This window comes from Narcine bancroftii, chromosome 3 (genome assembly GCF_036971445.1).
Source record: "Narcine bancroftii isolate sNarBan1 chromosome 3, sNarBan1.hap1, whole genome shotgun sequence".
Lineage (NCBI taxonomy): Eukaryota > Metazoa > Chordata > Chondrichthyes > Torpediniformes > Narcinidae > Narcine > Narcine bancroftii.
The window spans coordinates 102,591,379-102,617,241 of record NC_091471.1 but is presented as its reverse complement, the minus strand read 5'-3'; the positions used below and the strand labels follow the sequence as shown (position 1 = coordinate 102,617,241).

The 25,863-nt window shown below is 40.8% G+C and overlaps 1 protein-coding gene across 4 annotated transcripts in view; it reads right to left on the bottom strand.

Moving 5' to 3' along the window:
* The window catches only part of usp46 (ubiquitin specific peptidase 46), a 93,433-nt gene that overhangs the window by 12,329 nt on the left and 55,241 nt on the right, over positions 1-25,863 (bottom strand). For all 4 annotated transcript variants that reach the window (XM_069924672.1, XM_069924674.1, XM_069924673.1 and 1 more), the window contains 4 exons: positions 12,702-12,778; positions 4,598-4,681; positions 2,932-3,129; positions 940-1,018 (listed from right to left, as the gene is read on the bottom strand). In XM_069924672.1, coding sequence (XP_069780773.1) covers positions 940-1,018; positions 2,932-3,129; positions 4,598-4,681; positions 12,702-12,778 — 438 coding nt within the window. The remainder of the gene's footprint in view (positions 1-939; positions 1,019-2,931; positions 3,130-4,597; positions 4,682-12,701; positions 12,779-25,863) is intronic.

Below are 25,863 nucleotides of genomic sequence, written 5' to 3'. Positions count from 1 at the left end.
CTCATCCATAACTATCCTTGCTGAGCTATACAAGCTTGCAGTTCCTTAATACATCCCGGTCACCTGAGTTGATATCCTGGACATGATTCTCTGATCATGAGGCATCTACAGTTTGGAAACCACCACACTATTACCTTTACTGCAGTATCCCGATCCAGAAATCTCTCATTTCTTCCACTGCAAGTTTCTTATTTCTTAAACCCATTCGTTTTACACTGGAAATCAAATCTACAACCACTAGATTATACACAAATTTATTCCCCAAGGCTGACTTCTCACCTCCTTTAAGACAGTTTGTAAACCCAAATCCTTCGTGATTCCCCTCTAAATAGCTCATCTTTTTTATATGCATTTCTCAGATTGTGGTTTTGAGATGCCTTGGGACATATTTTCAAATTAAGTTGATAAAAGTTATTATTGTTACTCCAGCCCATTTGCACAATTAACTGTCCCCAGAAAAGCATACAAATCTGACAAAACTCATCACAAGACCAAAAAAAGCAAAAACAGTCAACAATTATGGCTGTGAAAGAAAACAAAATGGCATTTATGTCAGCTTGTCTTTCTGCCAGAATCCTCCAGTAATAATTTTGAAAACGACAGTCATGGAACTGGGCGATATCAGATTGTTCACTTTGATTGTCTGGAGTTGTGAAGAGGGAGTAATTAAGTGTACATCATCACCCAAGTAGAATGTGGCCAGAGAGACTGCAGACTCAAACAAGCACTCACAATCCCACCTCTCACATGTAACATTTTTTCGCATATTAATTTAAAAGACAGGGTGTGTGTTGAAAAATAGATCCATTATGTGTGTAAAGTCCATGTCACCCAATTTTTTTTTTTTTTTTTTATACTCTGTACATCGGTCATGCAATCGGTCATCCTGCCCTTTTGGAAACATCGTTTCATCGAAATATTCATATTTTCCAGACTGACCTCAACAATATCATCATCAAACAAAAGCCAGAAGCCATGACTTTTAACAATAGTTATGTAGTGTCCACGGTTAGGACCACTGAAAAGGAAAGGAGAACAAAATTAGCAGATCTCACAAGCAAAAGAAGCGTTGTCCAATCATTCTAAAAGTCAACTTTATTACTTTATCTTGTATTCCTTTCTGAAAGAATGCTTAGTTACTAGGATTTAAACTAATGCAAGTAACCAACGAATACAGAAATTTCTTTTTGTAAATCCAATTTATATACTCTGCATTTTGTTTTATTGCTCATTCTCTATCCTTAGCATCCCATTTCTGTGGGCAATTTTTCAAAGGATTTCTTCTTTCTGCATTGACTTGGCTTTCAAAGATTTTTCTTATTTTAAATCCATTTTTATGTTGCCTGTGCAAATCTTTTTCGGGTTACATTTAATCTCTCATGCTTCAGTCAAGTAGAAAAATAAATTATGTATTGCAGCAAGCAAATCCTCCTCTATACAGTTACAGAACCATATAATGGATGAAAGAAATTTTCAATGATGTAATTCTCTAGCAATGGCCAGGAAGGAAAATAGCTCTGGTCAATGCAGAAATCTCAAAAGTAACTGATAATACAAACCAGCGAGAGGCTCAGAAATCAAACCTTATTTTTAAAAAAGCCCCTAAAAATGCAAGACAGACAAGGCAGTAAGGCAGAGAAGAGACGGGACACCTCTTACTGACCAGCTGAGGAGACCAATTTGCAAGCATCAACATTCCTATTTGGATGCATTTCAATACATCATATGCAAATATAATTCTATTAATCAACAATTGAGTCAGTTATTCAATTTCTCAGTCTCCATTGACAAAACATATTTTACCTTTGGTCTTTATATCATTTTTAACTTTAATTATGACTAACCACTAACCAAACCAATTATTCAAAATAAAATGTAAAATCCAAAAATTAACCTTAAAAATAATTGTGGCCAGAATGCTTTAAACTTCAACAGAATGAAAAATCAGACAGGATGAATTAAGGACAGCTGATCCAACAGTAATAATTTTGCTCTCTGTTCATATTACCTGTGGACTGGGGCCAAGTTAATGAGGGCACTGATTTCACAAAAGCATCAAATTGTTAGAATAAATATTCATCCCATTTTTCAGAGTTAATTTCATTAACTATTTGATTTGAAAATGTAAATCATAATATTCTAGAGTTTGCTTAATTACTCACATAGCCCAGAAGCAATGTTTTATATCTTTAACAAAATAAGAGGCTATACCTTTGAGTATTAACAAACTGATTTTCTGGGCTAGCACACAAATTTTTCTATTTCTTGATTTCCTAAATCTCTTTTGTGGATTCATTTAAATTAAATGTTAATCTAGTATGGTGGAAAGTGTGCTGACCGGCTGTATCATGGTCTGGAATGGAGATACCAATATCCCTGAGCATAAAGCCCTCCAAAAGGTAGTGGACACACACCAGGACATCACAGGCAAAACCCTCCCCACTATCAAGAACATCTACAGGGAATGCTGCCACCAGAGAGCAGCAGCAATCATCAAAGACCCTCACCACCTAGCATACGCTCTGTTCTCACCGCTGCCATCAGGAAAGAGGTATAAGTGCCACAAGACTTGCACCACCAGGTTCAGGAACAGCTGCTACCCCTCCACCATCAGATTCCGCAATGATAAACTCAATCAGGGCCTCATTTAACAACTCTTACTTAGGCACTTTATTGATTTGCTTTATTCTCTGCATTACACAGTTCATTATCTGTTTACAGTTCTATTTGTTTACATGTATACTGTGTACAGTTTTTGTTATTCTGGTAATTCTGCTGTACCCGCAGGAAAAAGATCTCAGGGTTGTAATGTGATGTCATGTATGTCTGACAATAAATCGGAAATTTTTACTAATGAAATCCATTCCCAGGTTTACGATAGCATAGTTAATTTACTATAGATATTAATGAAAAATCTTCCCTTAAACAAACCTGCCACAGTGAACCACAACGGCAACAAGATCATACATCCGGTCCAAATTGATAGCATCTCCTGATGTATTAAACAACCTCAGTTCCAGTGGAAACACCACTCGATAAGAGAGCTTTGTGTATCGATGCAATTGTTCCATATATTTGAACCTCTTCAAGTGCAATGCAAGGATCATGGGCAGCTTCTTCACACACATTCTGTCAAAGACAAAACATATGGTAGGCTAAATCAATGCCAACCCAGAACTCTTTATATAAACACAAACAAGTGAAACTGGAAAGATTAATCTCACTATAAAAGTAGTCCAGATGTGAATGAATAGAACAAGAGCAAGCACATTCTGAAATGAAAGCATAATGGCTTCATTCCAATAATGCTTCTACATTTATTCAATCCTCTGCCAAGACCAGTTTGCAAAGTAATACAGCATGTAGCACAAAATATTTCACTTGAAAAGAGCAGCATGTGAGTAAAGATACAAAGTACAGCCACAAATCATGGAATTCATTACATCAAGTGGAAAGAGGGCAGCAGAGCTGGGAATCCCATCACCACCAAGTAACTGTACCATTCTCCTCCCCACCCTACATTATCCGAAGTTACAAGTGCATACACGCGTTCAACTTTTCCACCTCACAGTGACTGCAAAGTATTTCACGTACAGAGGATGGAATGTGGTGGATCAGATAAAGTTACATATTTCCCTAACAACATATCCGATTCCTAAATTGGAATAAATAAAAGCTTGGATTATAATTGGGCAGCCATTGGTCTCATATATCATTATAGACTTTTGTGTCAACTCTTTGGAATTAAAAATTTCTCCTTCACATCTTTTATAGAAGACGTTGGAATGTGATAACCAGTTTGGTTTCAAGTTGAACCTTCCAAACTTAGGAACTTTAGCTTTTGACAGAAGACATTTCATTAGTTGTGGGCCCTAGCTATTATCAGCAAATTCAGTGATCTCCTCTATCAAAAAACACCTGGATTACTAGGCTTACAGTTATTGACTCCAATTATTGACTTCTCATTAAAGAAGCTGACATAACCTCTCCAGGAGTTTGAATCATACTTACAGCCTTGATATGAACTGCAAAAACAGAACCTAATCGTGGTGTCAGATAAATTGGAAGAGCAATCTGGAAGACTAATAAACCCGTGTAAGGGGAAATCACCTGGATGTATTCTTTTAGAGCGTACTCCCTTAGCCTTTGCCCTTTTTAAGATCATTCAAAAGAGTAACATTCATATTCTACAGCAATCTTAGTATAACATCTCTTCCATCACAGATGCCACTATGATGTCTGAACAACAGTTATTTATGAAGGGAATTGATCCTGTACAGCATGCAGTGTCCTGCTGCTGGCTGGAATAGTTATCAAATGTATGCTATATTGAAACATTAGGGAGAATTGGATGTCAAAGAAGACCACTAACATCAAGTCACTTTAACAAGGGTCTCAACCTTGCAAAGGCAAAAGTTCAATACTCGTGCACATTGCATTTAAAAGTATAAACATACATTAATATATGTTAAGCAATTTTTAGCTGAGCATTTTTAATGTTATTCGACATCAGGTGGAAGAGGGTGGGAAAGATACAAAAACTTGTCTATAATTTGCAGATGCTATAAATGTTATACACCTTTTATATTGTGCTTACCTTTTCTGAGCTTCCTGTTTACTACAACAGGTCTCACAATAATATTTGTGTTCACTGCACAGTGTTTCCGTGTTGCTGAAGTCTCTACAAGTAAAAGTTGTAAAATGCTAGAGTCAAATTCTGTGCTCTGAAAAATGAATTGTACAGGCTTTAAAATGATACACTGAATTACATCTGACACAGATTTAAGCAATCACTTAAAATGTTATTGGAATTTGAAAAAGATATGAAATAGAAGTGCGTGCTGTGGTAAAGATCAAATTTATTGTCGTGTTCTGAAATGTAGTGAAAATGTTACTTTGATGTGGTATATTACTAGTCAACCCATACACAAATAAAGCAAATGAAACATGAGATCAGTTAGAACAAGGGGAACAATTTTACTAAATTGAAGATCAATCAGGAGTATGAGAGCAGCAGGAAAACTCATTGAATCTGATTGTGTACGACCTTACACTCTCATCTTCTAGAGATGAGGAGGGCGAAGAGTATGGTCAATAGAGGAGTGAATTCTTCAATACAGTATATTGGCTGCATTTCCAAGAGTAGGTAGGGTCAGTGGAGCAGAGGGAACATTGTGTGATGGTCTGAGCTGCATTTGAAACTCTCTGCAGTTTCTTGCAGTCTTGACAGAGCATTGCATGTGCACCCTGACAGGATACTTTTGAAGGTATATCTGTAAAATTTGTTGAGATATATAGGGGACATGCCAAATTTTTCTTAGGCTAAGAAAAAAAAAGGCACTGCACTTTCTTGGCCATTACATTGGTATGTTAGAGATATTTATGCCTCAGTACAATTAATGCAGACTGGGGAGTGAGCTCCATCCCTCTTCCAGAAGTCTACACTAGCTCGTTTGTCTTGCTAATGTCGTGGGGAAGGTTATTGTCAGGCACAAGGCCATAAAACTCCTCATCTCCCTTCTATATTTCATCTTGTCATTGTTCAAGATCTTGCCTGCATGGGTGGTGCCATCTTTGACATTGTAGTTGGATCTGGAGTATTATTTAGCTCGTCATGTGCGTACAGTGAGTATAGTGGGAGTTGAGTGAGCAGTTTGTGGAGCACTGGCTTTGAGAATGATAATGAATGGGTGCTGACTGTCTTCAAACCTCAGTGGCTGTGATCTGCAGGACAGGAAATAAAGGATCCAGTTTTGAGGGAGAGGTGCTATCCCAATTTGTGGATGTTTCTCTTTGGCACTATGACAATGAGTGCAGAGTTTCAGTCAATGAACAGTTGTGTGATGCAGGTATCCTTGATGTCCAGATGTTTCAGGGGCGATTAGAGGTCCAGAGAGATTGTGCCTGCTGTGTAGGTGAAACGAAGGGGTCCTGACTGGTCGGGTAGCTGGAGCTAATGAGAGCCTTGACCCGACTCTCAAAGAACATCACAACAGTAAACATCACACTGTGGTAATCATTAAAGCTCATTATTAAACTTTTCTTGTGCACCAAGATGATAGAACTTAAAGCAAACAGAAACCTCTGCCTGCAGCAAGGAGAGGTTAAAGATGTCTGAATACTCCTGGCAGTTGGTCTGCACATGTTCTCATGACATATCCAGGGGCACCATCCAGGCTAGTCACTTTCCACAAGTTCTATTTCAGGAAGGTGCATCTGAAATCTGCAGCAGAGACTATGGGCACAGGTTAGCTTGAAATTGTGCATGTGGCTGACATCCTGTTTGAAATGAGCGTGGAATGTATTGAGCTCAATGAAGCTACTTGCCAATCTGTCTTGCTTCATTTTGTACCCATTGATAGCATGCATACCCTTCCCACTGTCACAGTGTTCTGTCATTGCAACAATCAAAATGAGGTTGCTGTATTGGGAGAGGGATAAGACTATTTCAGACATTCATAGGTCCTTGCCTTAATCACAAATTGAAAACCATGTACAAAAATAAATACATTTAATGATAAAGGGAAACCGATTTAATGAGTATGAAATTAGTTCATAAAAGGACTCCAAATTTTAGGAAAATTAGTGTTAGCATACAATGCTGAACACCTGATCTCCAAGGGGCAAGAAATAAAACTATTCCAACCCACTTCCATCTTCTCTAGGAGCAGGACAAGTCAAAGACAAAGAGCGAGCAGGACCAGAATTCCTTTATAAATTTTTCCTCTCCGGACATGCCGAACTTTTACTTTGGACTGTATGTAATCAGTGAAATCAGGCAGACTTCATACATTTTCCTAGAGAGCAGAACTCAGGAACATAGTGCCCTCCAAAATGTTTGGGACAAAGACTTTTTTGTGATTTCCACCTCTGCTCCACAATTTTAAATTTATAATCAAACAAGTCACATGTGATTTAAGTGCACATTCCAGATTTTAGTTTGACCATGTAGAACTTCATCAATTCTTATACATTGTCCCCTCAATTCATAGCACCATAATATTTGGGACATAGTAATGGTACGTATATTAAAGTAGTAAAAACACCAAAATACTAGAGGAACTCGGTTGGTCCATTCCGCATCTATAGGAGACAAAGATATGTCGCTGACATTTCAGGCAGAAGCCCTTCTCAATCTGTTTATTGAGTTTTCTAGAACAAGCATACATTGTATGGAGAACACAAGTACATTTCCAAAAATAAAACAATAGCAATAGACCCCTTCCCCATACAATGTCAGAATGACAAAGAAAAAAAAACACCAAAGAACTCGAACCTCCTACTGAAAAAGCCTGGCATGCTTTGACACTAAATTAAAGGTAGTGTAGTTCCTCTGAATCTAACAGAACATTACTAACTGAAGGAAAAACCATGTACAAAAATAAATACATTTAATGATAAAGGGAAACCGATTTAATGAGTATGAAATTAGTTCATAAAAGGACTCCATATTTTAGGAAAATTAGTGTTAGCATACAATGCTGAACACCTGATCTTTTCTAAATTAAGGCACAACATGTCATGATGTAACCACTGAGTACTAGTGGATGGAACAGGATCCTTCCATCTAAACTGGATAGCTCTACGTACAAGAGTTGTAAATAGCATGACTTGACGAACAGGTGAAGAAACTCGCTCGGTAATATCATTTAACGTTCCCAAAAAAGTCATTAAAAGATTAGGTTCAATATTATTGACAAGACAAAAAAAAATCTCCCTCCAATAAGTTTAAAGAGCTTGACAAGACCAGAACATATCTTGACAAGACCAGAACATATGCTTCCCTGTCTTTATATTTGTCACATTGGGGATTTAGATTAGGAAATGTACAGTATAATTTGTCTTTAGTCATTTAAGTCTGCTGTACAACCTTGAACTGAATAAGAGAATGTCGAGCACATAGTGAAGTAGTGTTAACTAATTTAAGAATCAAATCCAAATTTTTGTCTGAGATAGAAAACTGTAGACCATGTTCTTTTAATCTTATCGAGGGAAAATTGACATGATTTTGAAAGCACATCACTTATAAAGGTTACTAAACCCTTCTGGGGAGGGGTTTTCATTATTTCCCGCTCCATCATATCTTCTTTCGCACAAAAATGATAAGATTCTACCTAGTCCCTTATCACATCCATTAACACCTTTTTTGGTCTGGATTCCTCCCCCATTGCTTGAATTCTGAAACTTTCTGATCTTTTTCCTTGAAGGGCTCAGACTCAAAATGTCAACAATATTATCTTGGTCTCCTCTAGATGCTAAATTCCTTCAGCATTTTGGTGTTTTTACTACAATCGTAACGTCTACAGCCTATCATGTTTCTCTCTGTATATTAGTCATGTTTAGTACTTTGTTGTATGACTTCTTCAAATCTGTGATTCATAGATATCACCAGGTGTTGAGCATCTTCTCTGATAACGCTCTACCTGGCCTCTATTGCAGCCATCTTCAACTCCTGCTTGTTTCAGGGACTTGTCTCCATACGTTTTCTCTTCAGCATATGGAAGACATGCTCAATTGGATTGAGATTGGGTGAGTGACTTGGCCATTCAAAAAACTTTCCAGTTTTTACCTTTGAAAAACATCTATGTTGCTCTAGCAGCATGTTTGGGATCATTGTCTTGCTGTACAATGAAGCCCCATCCAATGAGTTTGGAGGCAGTTGCTCGACTTTGAGCAGATAAGAGGTTTGTACACACCTCAGGATTAATTTTGCTACTGACATCAGCAGTTTACTTCAATGAAGATAAATTCACCAGTACTTGTGACACCCATACATGCCCAGGCCATAACACCCCCACCACCATGTTTCACAGACGAGGTGATATGCTTTGGATCTTTATGCCTCCATACTTTGTTCTTGTCATCATGCTGATACAGGTTAATTTTGGCCTCATCAATGCACAAGACCTTTTTCCAGAATTCTGCAGGCTCTTTTAAATACTTCTTGGCAAATTGTAATCTGGCCATCCTGTTTTTGTAGCTAACTAGTGGTTTGAATCTTTCAGTAGAGCCTCTGTATTTCTATTCATGAAGTCGTCTGTGGACATTAGGCATTGAGACATGCACACCTGGTTCCTGAAGAGTATTTCTGACCTGTAGGACAGCTGTTTGGGGAGTTTTCTTCATTTTATTCTGTCATCAGCAATGGAGGCCTTCCTTGGCCGACAATTCCCTTTTGTGATTACTGAGCATACCAGTACATTCTTCTTAATGATGCTCCAAATAGTTGATTTTGGTAATTCTAAAGTTTGGGCAATGTCTCTAACTGTTTCATTCATAGGATCACGAGATCTAGGAGGAGAAGTAGGCCCATTGGCCATGTCTGCTCCTCCATTCTAATCATATGATCCATCCTCTGACTCAGCCCTACTCTCCAGCTTTCTCCCTGTAACTCTTGATGCCTTGACTAATCAAATACCTGTTAATCTGTCTTCAATACACCCAATGACCTCAATTTCACAGCCACCTGTGGCAACAAGTTCCAGACTCATAGCCCAACTGAAGAATTTTTTTCCCCCACATCTGTTTTAACTTAACACCCTTTTATCCTGAAGTTATGCCCTCTTATCCTCCAATCTCCTACCATATGATATATCCTGACCACAACAAATCTGTCTTTCAGCATTCAAAATGCCTTTACGAGACCCCGCCTCATCCTTCTAAAACAATCCAAGAGCAGACAATCATTCCTCATATGCTAACCTTTTCATTCCTTGTACCATTCCAGTAAATCTTCTCTGATCCCTCTCCAACGCCCACACATATTTTCTCAAATAAGGTGCCCAAAACTGCACAAGTAAGAACTCACCAGTGCTTTATATAGTCTCAACATTATATCCCTGCTCTGGTATGTTACTCCTCTAGAAATGAATGGCAACATTACATTTGCTTTCTTCAACTCAACCTGAAGATTAATCTTTAGGGTATTCTGCACAAGAGCTCCCAAGTCCCTTTGCCCTCTGAATTTTCTCCCATCTAAATATTACCATCATTTTCCAACATTGTATTTCATCTGCCACCTCTTTGTCCATTCTCCTAATATATCCAAGTCTTTCTGAAGCATTTTTGGTATCCTAAGCACCACCTAGTTTGGTTTAATCTGAAATTTTAGCCACAATCATGAATGAACATTGCAAAAAGCAGCAGCCACAACAACACCAATACCCACTGAATGCTACTGGTAACTGGGAGGCAACCAGAAGAGGATCCCTTTATTCCTATTGTTTCCTGCTGATTTGCCAGTTCTGCACCCATGCTAGTATCCACCCTCCAATTCCATGGGCTCTCATTTTGTTCAGCAGCCTTGTGTGGAACCTTGTCTAAGGTCTTTTGAAAGTCCAAATACACAATATCCACTGCATCTCTGTCTCCTTTTTGTGGCCTTTTCAAAATATTGTCCATCATGATTTTCCTTGAAGAAAACCATGCTGACTTGGGCCTATCTTTTCATGCAAACCCAGGTATTCTGTAATCTCATAATTGATAATGGATTTCTACAGCTTTGTAACCATAGTCGTTACAAGAAATGACATTAGTGATCCTCCAGTTCAATGGAATTATGCCAGGATAAACCAATTCCTGGAAAATCATTTCCATTGCCTCCACAATCTCTTCATTAGTAGTTCTCAACCTTTTTATTTCCACCCACATACCACCTTAAGTAATCCCTTATTAATCATAGAGCATCTATGGTATAGGAAATACTTAAAGCAGTATGTGAGTGGAAAGACAAAGGTCAAGAACCACTGCTTGACAGTTACCACCTTCAGAACCCAAGGATGCATTCCATCTCGTCTAGGAGACTTGTATACCCTTATATCATTTAGTTTCCCAAGTATTCTTCTGTTTGAGCCTCAAAACTGCTCCTCAGACTTTCATTGGCACAGCTCTAGTGGTCCTTGGTCCAGTCTACAAGGGTGATCACAAGCTTAGCTCTCTGCACTAATGAAGCAATTAAACAAATCCAATTAATCACAAACACCTGTTAAACCAAATGTCCAAAGATTATGCTGTGCTGAAATAAGGGGAATATGGGCAATTTCAAACCAAAATGTATACAAATAACCTTTTATAAAATCTGGAATGTGCACTTTAATTGTTTGATTATAAATTTAAAACTCTAGGGCACAGGGATAAATAAAGGAAAAAAATCTTGGTACCAAACATTATGGAGGAAACTGTAGATATCATTTTAACAGCAATGCATTATTGAGATCCTGTGGAGGAAATAATCTAACAACCATAATTTTAGTTTTCCAGGTTCAACATCAGGTTGTCTTTAAATCAAAGTGTTACTACTGATGTTGATATCACTGCAACCATTTGCAAACCTTTTGTTAGGTTCAGGTTTTTTTTTTAAATCACCTTTCCCAAGTCACCACAGATATCTCCCTTTGTTTATAACCCTCCACCACTTATCTCACCCCACACAACCAATATCAACCACCATCTCCTCTCCCATCCTTTCTTTCCAACCCGATTTCTGATTAAACATACATTATTTTCATACTATCAGCTGGACAGATCAGTTCCATAATCAAAGAGGCAATGGAAACTTTAGCAGTCGAGATAAATGTCTTCACAGACAATAAAAATACATCTGCTTTCCTCAGTCATGTTTTAGCTTGTGATGTTGAGGCTTGTTTGTGAAACAAACTTAAACATAAAGCAACTGAAAATATATCAGAAACCAATCTTAATGGGATATCCACTTTAGATTTTCCTTTCTGCAGCTCATGGTGTCCAAAACTCTGATGTGCAGGTACTTCAACTACTTAGGAAAGCCAATATAATCTTTTTATGGCTTGTAGAATAGAATATATAGAGTTACAACAGGGTTTTAGTGAGACCACATATGGAGTACTGCATGCAGTAATGATCTATTTAAAGGACAACAATAACACATTAGTCAGAGTCTCACTAAACTAATATCCAGAATAGAGAAGCTGTTTATGGGGGGGAAAAAAGTTGCACAGGCTAGATTTAGATAATCTGAAGTTCAGCAAGAATAATAGAGGATTTGGTTGAATCACAGACAATCCTGAGACATTGTGTCAAGGTGGATTTGGAGAGGATGAATGTTCAAAATACATTTGGATAGCTACGGATAGGAAGGGTTGAGAAAGAGATAGATCAAACACAGGTAAGTGGGACTAGCCAAGAATGCCAACTTGGTCTGCATAGATAAGTTGGGCAGAAGGATCTACTCTGTGCTGCATGACTATGACTGAGGAGAGTTCTTGAGAGAATATTGTTTAAATATATAGCACTGTACATTTTTGAAGGAGGAGGCAAACATTTCCCCCCCACCCCCCCCACACCAAATAGCACTTTGAAACTATTCTTCAAATATCAGTGGGAATCTCTAAACATTTTAAGTACAAATAGAGACAGACAGGTGAACAAAAGATTGCCAAAGTAGATAGGAGTTAAAGTTGAATCAAACCAGCCATTCTAATTATTAAATGACAGAGTAGATGTGATGAACAGAGGTTTGTTCCTGACTTGTACATTCACATGTAGAATAGGAAAAATCAAAAGCTCTAAATTTTTTAAGATTCTCCCAAGTAGCTCTTTGAAAAGCTGGAGAAATATTCTTTCAAATTAAAATACCTACTATATAAACTTTGATCAAAATGATGGCTTTATAAAGATAACTTTAAAAGTATAATTTTTCAAAGGTTGATTTGATCATCACTCACCTGAGGCAATGTGTAATTGATGTGTTCTGCTCTACGTCAACTGAAAGATCCAGAAAATCTTCATCTTTGCTGCTAACCTGCAGAATGTCCGTTATGCATTAAAATGGAATCGAAAGTATCTCCTACATTACAAAACTATTTACAATTCAAAGGTTTTTTCAGTGTAAAAGTGCTGAGGGATGCTCTGAAGTTGTAGAAAAAATGTTACACTTGTTTCTCTCCTCTTTTCCCTTCTCCCCCCCCCCCATCTTTAACACCAAGTAGGCATGGGAAGCATTGAATACAAAAAAAATTACAAATGTCATGTTAACCTTTTTCTGGAGGTTTGTATTCACTTCAGGGTGCCAGGTTTTAGGACGATATTAAGCCTCTGGAAAGGGCCACAGAAAATACATAGCATGTGGGTTTAGTTACATGAATAGTCTGAAGAACTTGGAATTAATCCTTAGAGGATGGTCAAAGAGAGATGCTTGATTTTCAAAATTTATGAAAGGTTTTGGAAAACAAAAATCAGACAGCATTTCCTCTTACAAACTAGCCTGCATCCAGAAGTAATAAATTCAAAAATGATTACCAACAATCTAAAGGGACACAATTAAAAAAATCTAAAATGCAAAATCTTTAAGTGGTGAAATCAGACTATAAAAATGAAGTAATTAGGTTTCCAGACAACCAATTTTAAAGCTTGTAGGAAAAAATTGGGATGAGAATAAGCACATAGCATCTATTCCAGCTCTTCAGAGATGAAAGCTTAAAATAGTCTATTTTATTGCTGTAAGATTCCACTAGGACATTTTTATATATATATATTTTTTAAATATATATATATATTAAAAAAAAAAAAAATAAATAAATAAATAAATAGACACACAAAGCTGCCATATTGCCCACTTGTGATCTATATGAAAGGGGAAATTGGAAAGATGGATTCAGTGTTCATGCTGAAAGTGGATCGTTGAGTCATGTAGCGAGCCAGCTTCCCAGGGTAAAAAAAAAAGGCGAGATTTGAAGCACCGCCCTCTGCTGTGATGTAGAATATACGTGCCGGGAAGTGAAATCATACTGAATACAATAATGGAGGCTAAACAGCAGGAACGAATGGTAGCTGACTACCTTTCTTGCAGGATTAGAACCCAAGTAAATCCTCTGTGCATCGTAATAGATTTTTTTTTTTAAAGCATGACATGTCCCGCTTGTGAAGAAGGTGTGCACGCGATTAGGAAAGGTTCCTGCAACATTTGTTCCCAGGCCCTCAACAGGTTAACTGTAGAGTTCGCAGATAGTTAGTTTTAAAATTCACACACTTCAGTCACAGGCTGAGGACATCGTTGTGACATCAGCCATCTCTCTTTTGAGCCAGTTTCAGCACTCATCAATTTACACAGGAGGCAGTGCGACTTCACTCCACCTTTGACACTAGGTCCCTTGGCAGAGGAAACATGGAACAAAATGGACTCGCCAACCCATCTTTCCTGCATTCATGCAGGCAAGTATATAAAAGCCAGAGAAAAGTTGACTTGAGGGTTCCATGTAAAAGGGGCTAGGCATAAGAGTTGGTAATTTAATCAATGAGCCTTGGCTATGCTACTTCAAATCAACTTCTTTCAGAATCCGAATTTATTGTCATGAGCAAGTCATGAAATTCAATGTTTTGTGACACCATCATATAGTGCAAACATTCATTATAACCATCTTTCAACATTACTATGAACAGTGCACAAAATGTAAGGCAGTGTCTTTGGTTCAATGATCATTCCGGAATCTGATGCCAGTGGGGAAGAAGTTTTCCTTGTGCCGCTGACTGCTTGTCTTTAGGCTTCTGAACCTTTTACCCGACGGTTGCAAAGTGGAGGGCATGGCCTGGGTGGTGGGGATCTTTGAGGACTGAGGCTGCTCCTTTATTTTTTTTTAATAGACACCACCTCATGTAGATGTCCTCGATGGAGTGAAGTCTGGTACCTGTGATGTTGCATGCTGAGTTAACAACCTTCTGGAATTTATTCTTGTCCTGAGAGTTGCCACCTCCATATCAGGCAGTGATGCAACCAGCCAGAATGCTTTCCACAGTACACTTGCAGAAGTTTACAAGAGTCTTCAGTCACATACTGAATCTCCTCAGTCATCTCAAAGTATAACTGCTAGTGAGCCTTCTTTGTGATTTCATTAAGATGGAGCCTCCAGGACAGATCCTCGGTAATGCTAACATCCATGAATTTGAAGCTCTAACCCTCTCCACTACTGAGCCCTTGACGAGGAATGGGTCATGCTCCCCCTTCCTCCCAAAGTCCACAATCATCTTTGTTTTGCTGACATTGAGTGCAAGGTTGTTGTCATTACACCATTCAATGAGCTGATCTACCTCCCTCCTGTACACTTCCTCATTGCCATTTGTGATTCTGCCAACAACTGTGGTGTCATCAGCAAACTTGTAGAAAAGCATTGGGATTGTGCCTGGCCACACAGTAATGGGTGTATAATGAGTAGAGAAGTGGGCTAAGCATCCATCATTGGGGTTGATAATCAGGGAGACGACATTGTTTCCAATTCATACTGACTGTGGTCTTCCGATGAGAAAGTCAAGGATCCAGTTACAGAGCAGGGTACAGAGGCCCAGTTTGTAGCTTCTTGACCAGCACTGAAGGAATTATGGTGTTGAAGGCTGAGTTATAGTCGATGAAGAACAGCCATATCTATTGAATAGCTGATTTAGAGGTGATCCAGAGCTGAGTGGAGAGCCATCTGCAGTGAAGCAATTATGATGATAGGCAAATTGCAGTGGGTCCAGATCTTTCCTAATTCTGGCCAGGACCAGCCTCAAATCATTTCAGGTTAGTGCTATGGGTGGTAGTCCTTGAAGTAGCCAACACCACTCTTCTTGGGAACTGGGGTGATTGATGCCCTTTTGAAGCAGGTGGGTACTTCTGACTGCAGCAATGAGAGGTTGAAAATGTCCATGAAGACTCAGGTTAATTGGTTGGCACCTCCTCAGACCTCCATGCCTACAAATTGCTGTAGCTTTGAAAAATCTGTTGCTTTTAAATAAAAGGGTGTTTCCTTTGATTTTCAATTTTGGGTTTTTCAATTTCTGGAACAATGGAACTAAGCAGCACAGTATCATCAGCAGAATATCTGCATCAGCAGGTAAAGAGCCAACATGCCACAAGTGGAAAATTCACATGAAATAATATTTAGTACTTGCCAAAAAAAATTCTCTCTGCTTACAAAAGACCATTTCCCCAACACTGGACCCCGCTCCTGCCCGGGAGCCCAGAGGTGACTTTTGATGCGGGCGACACAGCATCCAATGTTGAGAATGAAGTCACCCTCTCCTGCTGCAGCCAAATGGTGAAGACTTGGACCCAGCTCTGTTTGGCATCTTCCCATCCAGAAGCAAAGTTTTTCTTTTTATAAACTGCTATTGTAATCAAACTGGCATCAACTGAGCATCAGACCCCCACGCAGGCAGGTCAGGTGTTGACTTTTTTCCCTCATTTGTGACATCAACACAAAAAAAATTCGACTTTTGGATCTTCAGTTTTCAGACAATGGATACTTGACTGTATTTACCAACAAGCCAACTAATAACATTCTATTGTTGATTCAGGTTTATAAAACTTTGATGAAATTAGACTTATTATGGTCTTCTCTCCTCAGAAAACCAAAGTAAGCAAAGCAACAAATTTTGTGACTTATTCATAACAAATTCTGACATCAGGAGAGACATAGATAGGGTGGACAGCCAACACCTTTTTATTTGGGTGACAGTAGCAGATATTAAAGGACAAGGTGAGGGGATGAAAGTTTAGGGAGAGACCAGGGTAAGTTTTTTTATAAAATACATGCAGAGTAGTGGGGGCCTGGATTGCATTGCCAGGGGAGGTGGTGGAGGCTGATACAATAGGGACATTTAAAAAGACTCTCAGACAGGCACAAAGATGCAAGAAAAATGGAGTTTATCAGTGTGAGGTAGAGAAGGATCAGATTGTTGGCACAAGATTAAGGGCTGAAGATTATATGCTGTAATATTCTATTTCTATTAAAACCATAAACAATTATGTTTTTAAAAACTGAAAGAAACCAAGTCATTAGGAAAGAAAAGATGTCTAACATATTCTATATTTAAAATTTCACTACAATTTTTGAAAAAATTTAAAAAAAATGAATTATGATAATGACAAATACAAGGATACCAAGAGATTTTTTTTTAAATATATGAACAGTAAAAGAGACATAGGATGATTGAAAATGATATTGGAGAAATTAAAATGGGTAACAAAGGGCATTTTTAAGCAACAGCACCTGGGTAGCCCTCCTGGGGCCCAGGTGCAATTAGTGGGGCCCAGGTGCAATTAGTGGGGCCCAGGTGCAATTAGTGGGGCCCAGGTGCAATTAGTGGGGCCCAGGTGCAATTAGTGGGGCCCAGGTGCAATTAGTGGGGCCCAGGTGCAATTAGTGGGGCCCAGGTGCAATTAGTGGGGCCCAGGTGCAATTAGTGGGGCCCAGGTGCAATTAGTGGGGCCCAGGTGCAATTAGTGGGGCCCAGGTGCAATTAGTGGGGCCCAGGTGCAATTAGTGGGGCCCAGGTGCAATTAGTGGGGCCCAGGTGCAATTAGTGGGGCCCAGGTGCAATTAGTGGGGCCCAGGTGCAATTAGTGGGGCCCAGGTGCAATTAGTGGGGCCCAGGTGCAATTAGTGGGGCCCAGGTGCAATTAGTGGGGCCCAGGTGCAATTAGTGGGGCCCAGGTGCAATTAGTGGGGCCCAGGTGCAATTAGTGGGGCCCAGGTGCAATTAGTGGGGCCCAGGTGCAATTAGTGGGGCCCAGGTGCAATTAGTGGGGCCCAGGTGCAATTAGTGGGGCCCAGGTGCAATTAGTGGGGCCCAGGTGCAATTAGTGGGGCCCAGGTGCAATTAGTGGGGCCCAGGTGCAATTAGTGGGGCCCAGGTGCAATTAGTGGGGCCCAGGTGCAATTAGTGGGGCCCAGGTGCAATTAGTGGGGCCCAGGTGCAATTAGTGGGGCCCAGGTGCAATTAGTGGGGCCCAGGTGCAATTAGTGGGGCCCAGGTGCAATTAGTGGGGCCCAGGTGCAATTAGTGGGGCCCAGGTGCAATTAGTGGGGCCCAGGTGCAATTAGTGGGGCCCAGGTGCAATTAGTGGGGCCCAGGTGCAATTAGTGGGGCCCAGGTGCAATTAGTGGGGCCCAGGTGCAATTAGTGGGGCCCAGGTGCAATTAGTGGGGCCCAGGTGCAATTAGTGGGGCCCAGGTGCAATTAGTGGGGCCCAGGTGCAATTAGTGGGGCCCAGGTGCAATTAGTGGGGCCCAGGTGCAATTAGTGGGGCCCAGGTGCAATTAGTGGGGCCCAGGTGCAATTAGTGGGGCCCAGGTGCAATTAGTGGGGCCCAGGTGCAATTAGTGGGGCCCAGGTGCAATTAGTGGGGCCCAGGTGCAATTAGTGGGGCCCAGGTGCAATTAGTGGGGCCCAGGTGCAATTAGTGGGGCCCAGGTGCAATTAGTGGGGCCCAGGTGCAATTAGTGGGGCCCAGGTGCAATTAGTGGGGCCCAGGTGCAATTAGTGGGGCCCAGGTGCAATTAGTGGGGCCCAGGTGCAATTAGTGGGGCCCAGGTGCAATTAGTGGGGCCCAGGTGCAATTAGTGGGGCCCAGGTGCAATTAGTGGGGCCCAGGTGCAATTAGTGGGGCCCAGGTGCAATTAGTGGGGCCCAGGTGCAATTAGTGGGGCCCAGGTGCAATTAGTGGGGCCCAGGTGCTGGAAGCACCTTTTAAGCTGCAGGGGGAAAATTGACCCATTAAATCACCAACTGGGCAATTTAAGGGGGATCCCATTCCCCCCCCCCTCCCCCATGATGCCTCGTTGAATGACACACCACACACTTACTGGAAATGACTAATCAAACCCCAAATGGTGAACAGGAACAATCTTCAGATGCTGGTTACGCAACTCTGCTGTTCTGCAGTACAGCAGACCACAGCTGTCAGGCAAATGCTGCAGTCAATGGAGGATTAGCAGGATGCAAGCACTGCTCATTTCAGTAGATGCAGCCCGGTGATGCACGCAAGCACTGACATCACCAGAACAAACAGGTCAGCCATTTTCATTTTCAGACCACCAGTGGATGAGACCTAGGTAAGTTTAATTGAGTTCCCCGACTACCTCTGAGGTAGATCAGGGACACAGTTAACCCCATTTTACACAGCAGCTTGAAAGGGCCTAAAGAGATGGCAGAGGAACTATATGAGTATTTTGCATCTGTCTTTACTGTGGAAAACATTAGCAATATACCTGATAATCAGAGGTCTCAAGGAATAGAATTAAGTACAGTCAAGATTACTAAAGAGAAAGTGCTTGGTAAGCTAAATGGACCAAAGATAGACAAGTTTCCTGGACCAAATGAGGTGCGCCCACAGGTTTTGAAGGAGGTGGCCTTAGAGATTATGAAGACATTGGAAATGATTTTCCAAAAATTAATAAAATCTGGCATGGTTTCAGAGGACTGGAAGGTTACATATGTAGTTCTGCTGTTTAAGAAAGGAGGGAGGCAGAACAAAGAAAATTACAGGTCTATTAGTCCGACATTGGTAGTTGGAAAGTTAGTGGATTCAATCTTCATGGGTGAGGTTATGAAATACCTCAAGGTGCATGACATGATAAGTCCAAGCCAGCATGGTTTCATGAAGGGAAGTTCCTGCCTGACCAACCTATTGGAATTTTTTTTGAGGTAATCTCACGTAGAATGGACAAGGGAGAGGCTGTAGATGTTGTTTATTTGGATTTTCAAAAGGCCTTCAATAAGCTTCCGCATAAGAGGCTGCTTAACAATATGAGAGCCCATGGAACTACAGGAAGGATATTAGATTGCTTTCTGTGCATCAGCCAATGCTTCACCCAAAGGGCAGGAATAAAGGGATCTTGTTCTGGTTGGTTGCCAGTCACTAGTGGTGTCCTGCACGGGGCGGTGTTGGGGCCATTTTTTACAATGTAAATCGATGATGGATTGAGTCGTTTTGTGACTAAGTTTGCAGATGACACCAAGATGGGTGGAGGAGTAGGAAGTGTTGAACAAATAAGAAGGTTGCAAAGAAATGGTAGCTGAGATGCAATGTTGAAAAATGAACAGTTGTGCATGTTGGAAGAAGAAATAAACAAGCAGGTTATTATTTAGATGGGGAGAAAATTCCCCATCTAAATAATGTGAAGAAGTGCAAAGGACTTGGGATCCTCATGTAGGATGCCCTAAAGGTTAACCACCAGGTTGCAATGGCAGTAAAGAAAATGAATGCTATGTTGGCATTCATTTCAAGAGGAATAGTGTATTAGAGTAAAGAGGTGTTGATGAGGCTCTGTAGGGCACTGATGAGTCCTCATTTGGAGTGAGTTTTGGGCCCCTCATCTTAGAAGGGATTTAATGATGTTGGAGAGAGTTCAGAAAAGATTTAAGAGGATGATTCCTGGAATGCAAAGGCCAACATAAGAGGAGCATTTATCAGTTCTTGGACAATATTCATTAGACTATAGAAGAGAAGGGATCTCCGAAACATTTTGAATGCTGAAAGGATTGGACAGAGTAGATGTGAATAAGATGTTTCCCTTGGTGGGCAAGACCAAGACAAAAGGGCAAATTCTTTGAATTAGAGGGTAACCATTAAAACAGACGAGGAGAAATATCTTTAGCCAGGGGGTTGTGGATTTGTGAAATTCATTGCCACATACAGCTATGGAGGCTCAATTATTGGTGGAGTTTAAGGAGATAGATAGGTATCTAATTAGTCAGAGTATCAAGGGATATGGGGAAAAGGCCAGAAATTGGAACTAGATGTGAGAATGGTTTAGCTCAAGGTGGAGTGGCAGAGCCAAATGACCTACTTCTGATCCTTTCTCTTGTGATACTAATGACGACAAAATTGTAGATCAAATTGCAATTTTTTTCACAATACAGGTAGTCTCTGTCTAATCTGGCACTCTGTGGTTCAGCAACTCCCATGGTCTGGCACATTTTGAATCTGCCACCAGGGGAGTACCAATGCACAAAACATCTGTTTACACTGCAGCTGAGTGTTTTGGTGATACAGTCCTATAATTTCTTTATTCAGCTGTATTTCAGACCTTCAGGATGTCATCCAAGAGACTGGGGTGCAGAAGATGGTGCTAATAAGCATTCCTTAGGGGTCATTTTCTGTGGTCCAGTAATAGCCAGGTCCCAACATCACCAGATTAAAAAGGTACAACCTGTATTACTCAAATTTGAAGCAGTACATCCATCACTTACTTATAGGGAATTAGGAATGGTTAATAAAACTGACAGCTTTTGAAACTCATTTTTTGAAAATAAAAGTGTGATTAAAGTTTTTGAATGAAATTACTTGACTATGTCACTTTCATATTGTGCGTAGCAATACAGCCTAGTTGGATGTCACCTCACCTGCCAGTCAAAGGTTAGATCAGCCCAAAGGTGAGGCTATGCATGATTAGTCCTTGCAGGTCACGTGGACAGGTCTTGCATTGAAAAAGCTGAGCACGTGCAGTCTCTGTTGCTCTCTTTGTTTGCTGCTGCTGCAAGGAGACAATCACTGAACTCCAGGCTGTAGGCCACAGGCAGCTCCGAATGCAATGGGCCTGTCCTGGATACAGAGCTGTGAGCAATGCTGGAGACCAGGTTCATTTAATATACTTGTTAGTTGTAATTAATTTGCTGTTTGTTAATGGGCTGTGCCTGCTAGAGATAGAGAGAGTTGATGGTACTGTGTGTTTAATCCTCACGTTCCCAATTGGGAGTTGAAAATGTTTAGTAGTGATTTAGGAGTAATTTATTCACATCTGATCTGTAGTTAATGGTGTATTATTCCAAGTTGGTCTCTGAGTGCATGCCCTTTTGTGAATTCCCCTGTACCTAATTAAAGACTACTGTTCGTTGATAACACATGTCTAGCCTTGATTCTCTTTGAACCTATTGAGCCTATTTTTGAACAAAATTTAGCACTGTGAGCAGAATTCAAGGAGTTTTGACTGAACCCATGTGTGGGCAACAATTTTGCTCAATACTAACTAAATTATGCATGAGCAGATTCCCTGTTGTTTGAGTGTGTCCCATGATGCGCCCTTACTGACAAGTGGTCAGGTGGAGCAGCGACTCTCCTGGCCAAGAAAGGGCCACCCAGTGTGGGCGGGTGGGGAGGTTTGTAGCCCACAGACAGACAGATTTTTGATGGTGGGGGCGGTGTCTGTCCAGCTCCACAAGTTTTGATATCCCAATGTTGGGAAGGTAATGATCGGCAACAAAATCACCCCACACCAGTAATAGTGCACATCCAGCTTCTAATGAGGTGGGTAGGCTGGGGCTGGGTCTTTTCTAAGGCACAATCTGGCCAATACAAAGTTCTGACTTTCCAAGTGAATCCCCAAACGTCTTGGGAATGTTTATGCAGATGGTACAGAGCACTGCTCTGAACAATTGGTGGGAGCACGAGTAGGAACAGTATCCAGGCACAAGAGGGTCTGCAGCCCATAGCCCTGGCAGCTAAATGGTACATCTTGGATGTGCAGCTGTCAGGCCGACCCCTGGTTATCCATGGATCAGTACAGCGCCTGCTCTCTAGGATGCTTACTACCATTTGCCTATTGAATCTGAAGGAATTCCTGGACAATAGCTACTGCGGTAAAGATACTGGCCAATGAGGTGGTTGCAGCACAAGGAGAAGTCAGGATGGCCTTGGACTACCTTCATGCAAATGGAGGTGGATTGTTGTCAGTAAGAAGTGGGACTTCCGCTGGCAACCAGATGCTGTGAGCTTCGTATATTTTTTCAAATATTTCCCAATCTTTACAATCTTTCTTAATTAACCAAACTTTCTGCAGCTTATCTTCACAATGGATACAGATACTAGAAAATCTCTCATGCCAAAGAAAGGAGTTAAAATTCCTAAGATACCAAAAATTCCTCAACTCAAAACAATGGTAGGGAAGGAAGAAACAGAGCTGACGCTGGAAGAATTAGAGCATGAACAAGACACTCTTGACGTTGAATATGGCCTTTAAAATGATTTTGAAACAGTCTGTGGATATAAACAATACTTTTAAAAAACTGGGTCAAAATGATAGGGAAGTTAGACTGGTTCTGGATCAATACCTCATTTTGAACAATATTTGACTACTTTGGAGCTAGATTGGTCTAAATGAACAGCTGAATAAACTTTAAAAAAAAACATGAGACACTGACTGCTGATAACAAATTCAAACAATGTGTAATTAATCTGTTGTCAGAGTCATTGGAATAATATCTGCATTTTAAGTCTGAAGGAAGGGATTGAGAAGGACAAATCACCATTAAAAATTTTCATAAGCTTACTTACAGACATTTTTGAAGAAGAGGCTGTTGGAAAAGATTACTTGAAAGAGTACACCGTTCCCTCTCAACCTTTAGGAGCCCCCAGATCTGTTATTACTTGATTTCACCATTTTCAGAAGAAATCATTTTTAGACGAGTACGCTCAAAGATTTAACTTAGCAAGGAACACGCATTTGTTTCCTAGAAGATTACTGCCCAGAAGTTGTTACAGTCCACAAAGTTTACAACGAAAAAATGTCGGAACAATACAGGATAAGTTTTAAACTTACCCTTCTTTATTTGGTGAGACTCAGAATTTGGTGTGGAACTCAAAAGATTTTCTCAAGTTCACTAGAAACATGGGATTTTCTTAAAACTGAAACCCCCCCCCCCCCCGAGAACATTGATCTCTGCCTTATGGTGAATGAATTGAATGCCAGATTGTGGAAACAGCCCTCTTCCTCTTTTTGTGTTTACTAGTTAAATGAAAACATTGTTTAACATAATAGAAGTTATTGAGAAATGGTGTTGTTTCAAGCATAAATGACTTTAATTTGAACGTTACTGACCTCGAGTCGGGAATATAAGTATCGGTCCAGGTTTCTGTAATTGTTAAACTTATGTCTTTTCTGCGCATGCTTTTCATATTTTCTATTGCTCAGAGGAGTTTTACTCACTACACTGGTTTATAACTATAGTAAAGGGGACTGTTGGAATTGGAAAAGATGACTAATGAACATCAGTAGGTTTGTTTGAATTTGCTTTTTCACTTTACCAATTATGCCTATAAATTTTACCTTTTAAACTAAAGTTAAACAAGATATTTCATGGTATAAATGGTGATTGTGCACATTGGAAGACTGGAATGGTTTTTTTTTTATAAAGATCTCACTTGTGTGCTATCAGCATTTTGGCTAACTTTCTTGGTATGAACTATACATCATTCGATTAATTAAGAGCAGAAAAATCAACAGTCGAGTCAAAGAGGGTTTCATTAGATTTTTTTGAGTTGGTCACTTTTTTTCTTATGACCTTCGTGTAAGAGACGGCTGGGGTGGGGGGGGGGGGGGTTTCCATTTGGGTTTGTATGGAACAAGGTCACATTCAATAATCTACTTTCCTCTGTTGTGCAGTGTGGTGGAGGTTCTGGACTGCAGCCTCGGGGTAAAGAGGAAGCATGCCCCAGTGCTTTCATCTAGTTTGATACATCTTAAAATACACTGTTAAAGATGGCACCTATTAAAATTATTTCATGGAACGTGAGGGGCATAGTGGACCTATGCTAAAAAGCATAGAAGGATTTTAGTGCACAATAAACATTTAAAGGAGATATGATGTATTTCCAAAAAACACATTCAAAAGATAAAGACAGACAAATGTTTAAATGGAAGGGTCAATGTTATAACTCAACCTCTGAAGCCAAAATTAGCGACACTATAGCCACCTACTATGAAGAAACACACACACTCGCAGTGTTGGAAGTTTTGCCTTTATTGAGGTTGGAAATGCTCCTTTTAGAAAAGTTTATACAGTCAGCCATATGAATAACAAAAACTGGATTTCCACCTGTGGAAACATTCTTGCATATGAATACCCTTCTTCCCCAGCCTGGTGTTGCTGTTAGCTGGGCAGCCTGGCCAGTGCCATTTTAGGGCTGCCCAGCTAACAACTACACTGGTTTGCTATGCTAGGGGTCACATTGGTGAGTTATGCTGCTGTTTATTACCATGCGTTGTGCCGCCCTGATCTCAGAGGTTGTGGGGCATCACATGACGTCCCCCTAGAACTGGTGCTACAGTTAATGGTGTCCATGGATGCAGTCCCCAATATCTTTCGCAGTCTGCCTGTGTTGAGGGGCTGGCATCTCCACAGGTTATGTCAGGTCCATGTGTGCCGGCTTGAGCTTGCCTGCCGTGAAAGCCTCTGGTTTGCCACTGATGTCCAGTTAGAAGGTGGCTCCATTGTTCCAGATGACTTGGAAGGGGCCTTCATAGGGCTTCTGTAGCAGTGGACGGAGTGGCCCTTTGAGCAAGAACATGTACTTAGAGCCTTTGAGAACTTTGGATATGTTTAACTTGGCTTGCCTGTATCTGGAGGGTGGGGTTGGAGCCAGATTACCAACCTTTTCACGCAGCCTGTCCAGGAAGGTGGTTGTATCCTCCTGTTGACCTCTGGCTGGTGGGACGAAATCCCCGGGGACCACGAGTAGATCTATGTAGACAAGCTCAGCGGAGGATGTGTGGAGGTCTTCTTTTGGTGCTGTACAAATACCCAGCAGTGCCCACAGAAGTTTTTCCACCCAGTGGCGGCCTTGAGGTGCCTGTGGAAGCGCTCAACCAGCCCGTTAGACTGCGGGTGGTACGCTGTCAAGTGGTGTAGCTGAGCACCACACACTTTGGCAAAGTTGGTCCACAGGCTGGAGGTAAATTGTGCACCTCTGTTGAAGGTTATGTGGCATGGTAGCCCGAACCTTGCTACCCAGGATGAGAAGAGTGCCTTGGCACAGAACCTGGTGCATGTGTCAACCAAGGGTAAAGCAGTCAACCACCGGCAACAGGTAGCAGAAACCCTGTGAGACTGGTAATGGTCCCACTATGTCCACGCGAATGTGGTTAAACCTTCATTCCGTTGGCTCGAAAGGGTGTGGGAGGACCTTGGTGTACTGCTGTACCTTGGCTGCTTGGTACTGCATGCATGTCTTGGCCCACCTGCTGACTTGTTTCCGCAATCCATGCCACGTGTACTTGCTGGCCATCAACCGGACAGTAGTCCTGATCAATAGGTGTGCCAGACTGTGGATGGAGTCAAAACCTTGTCGCCTCC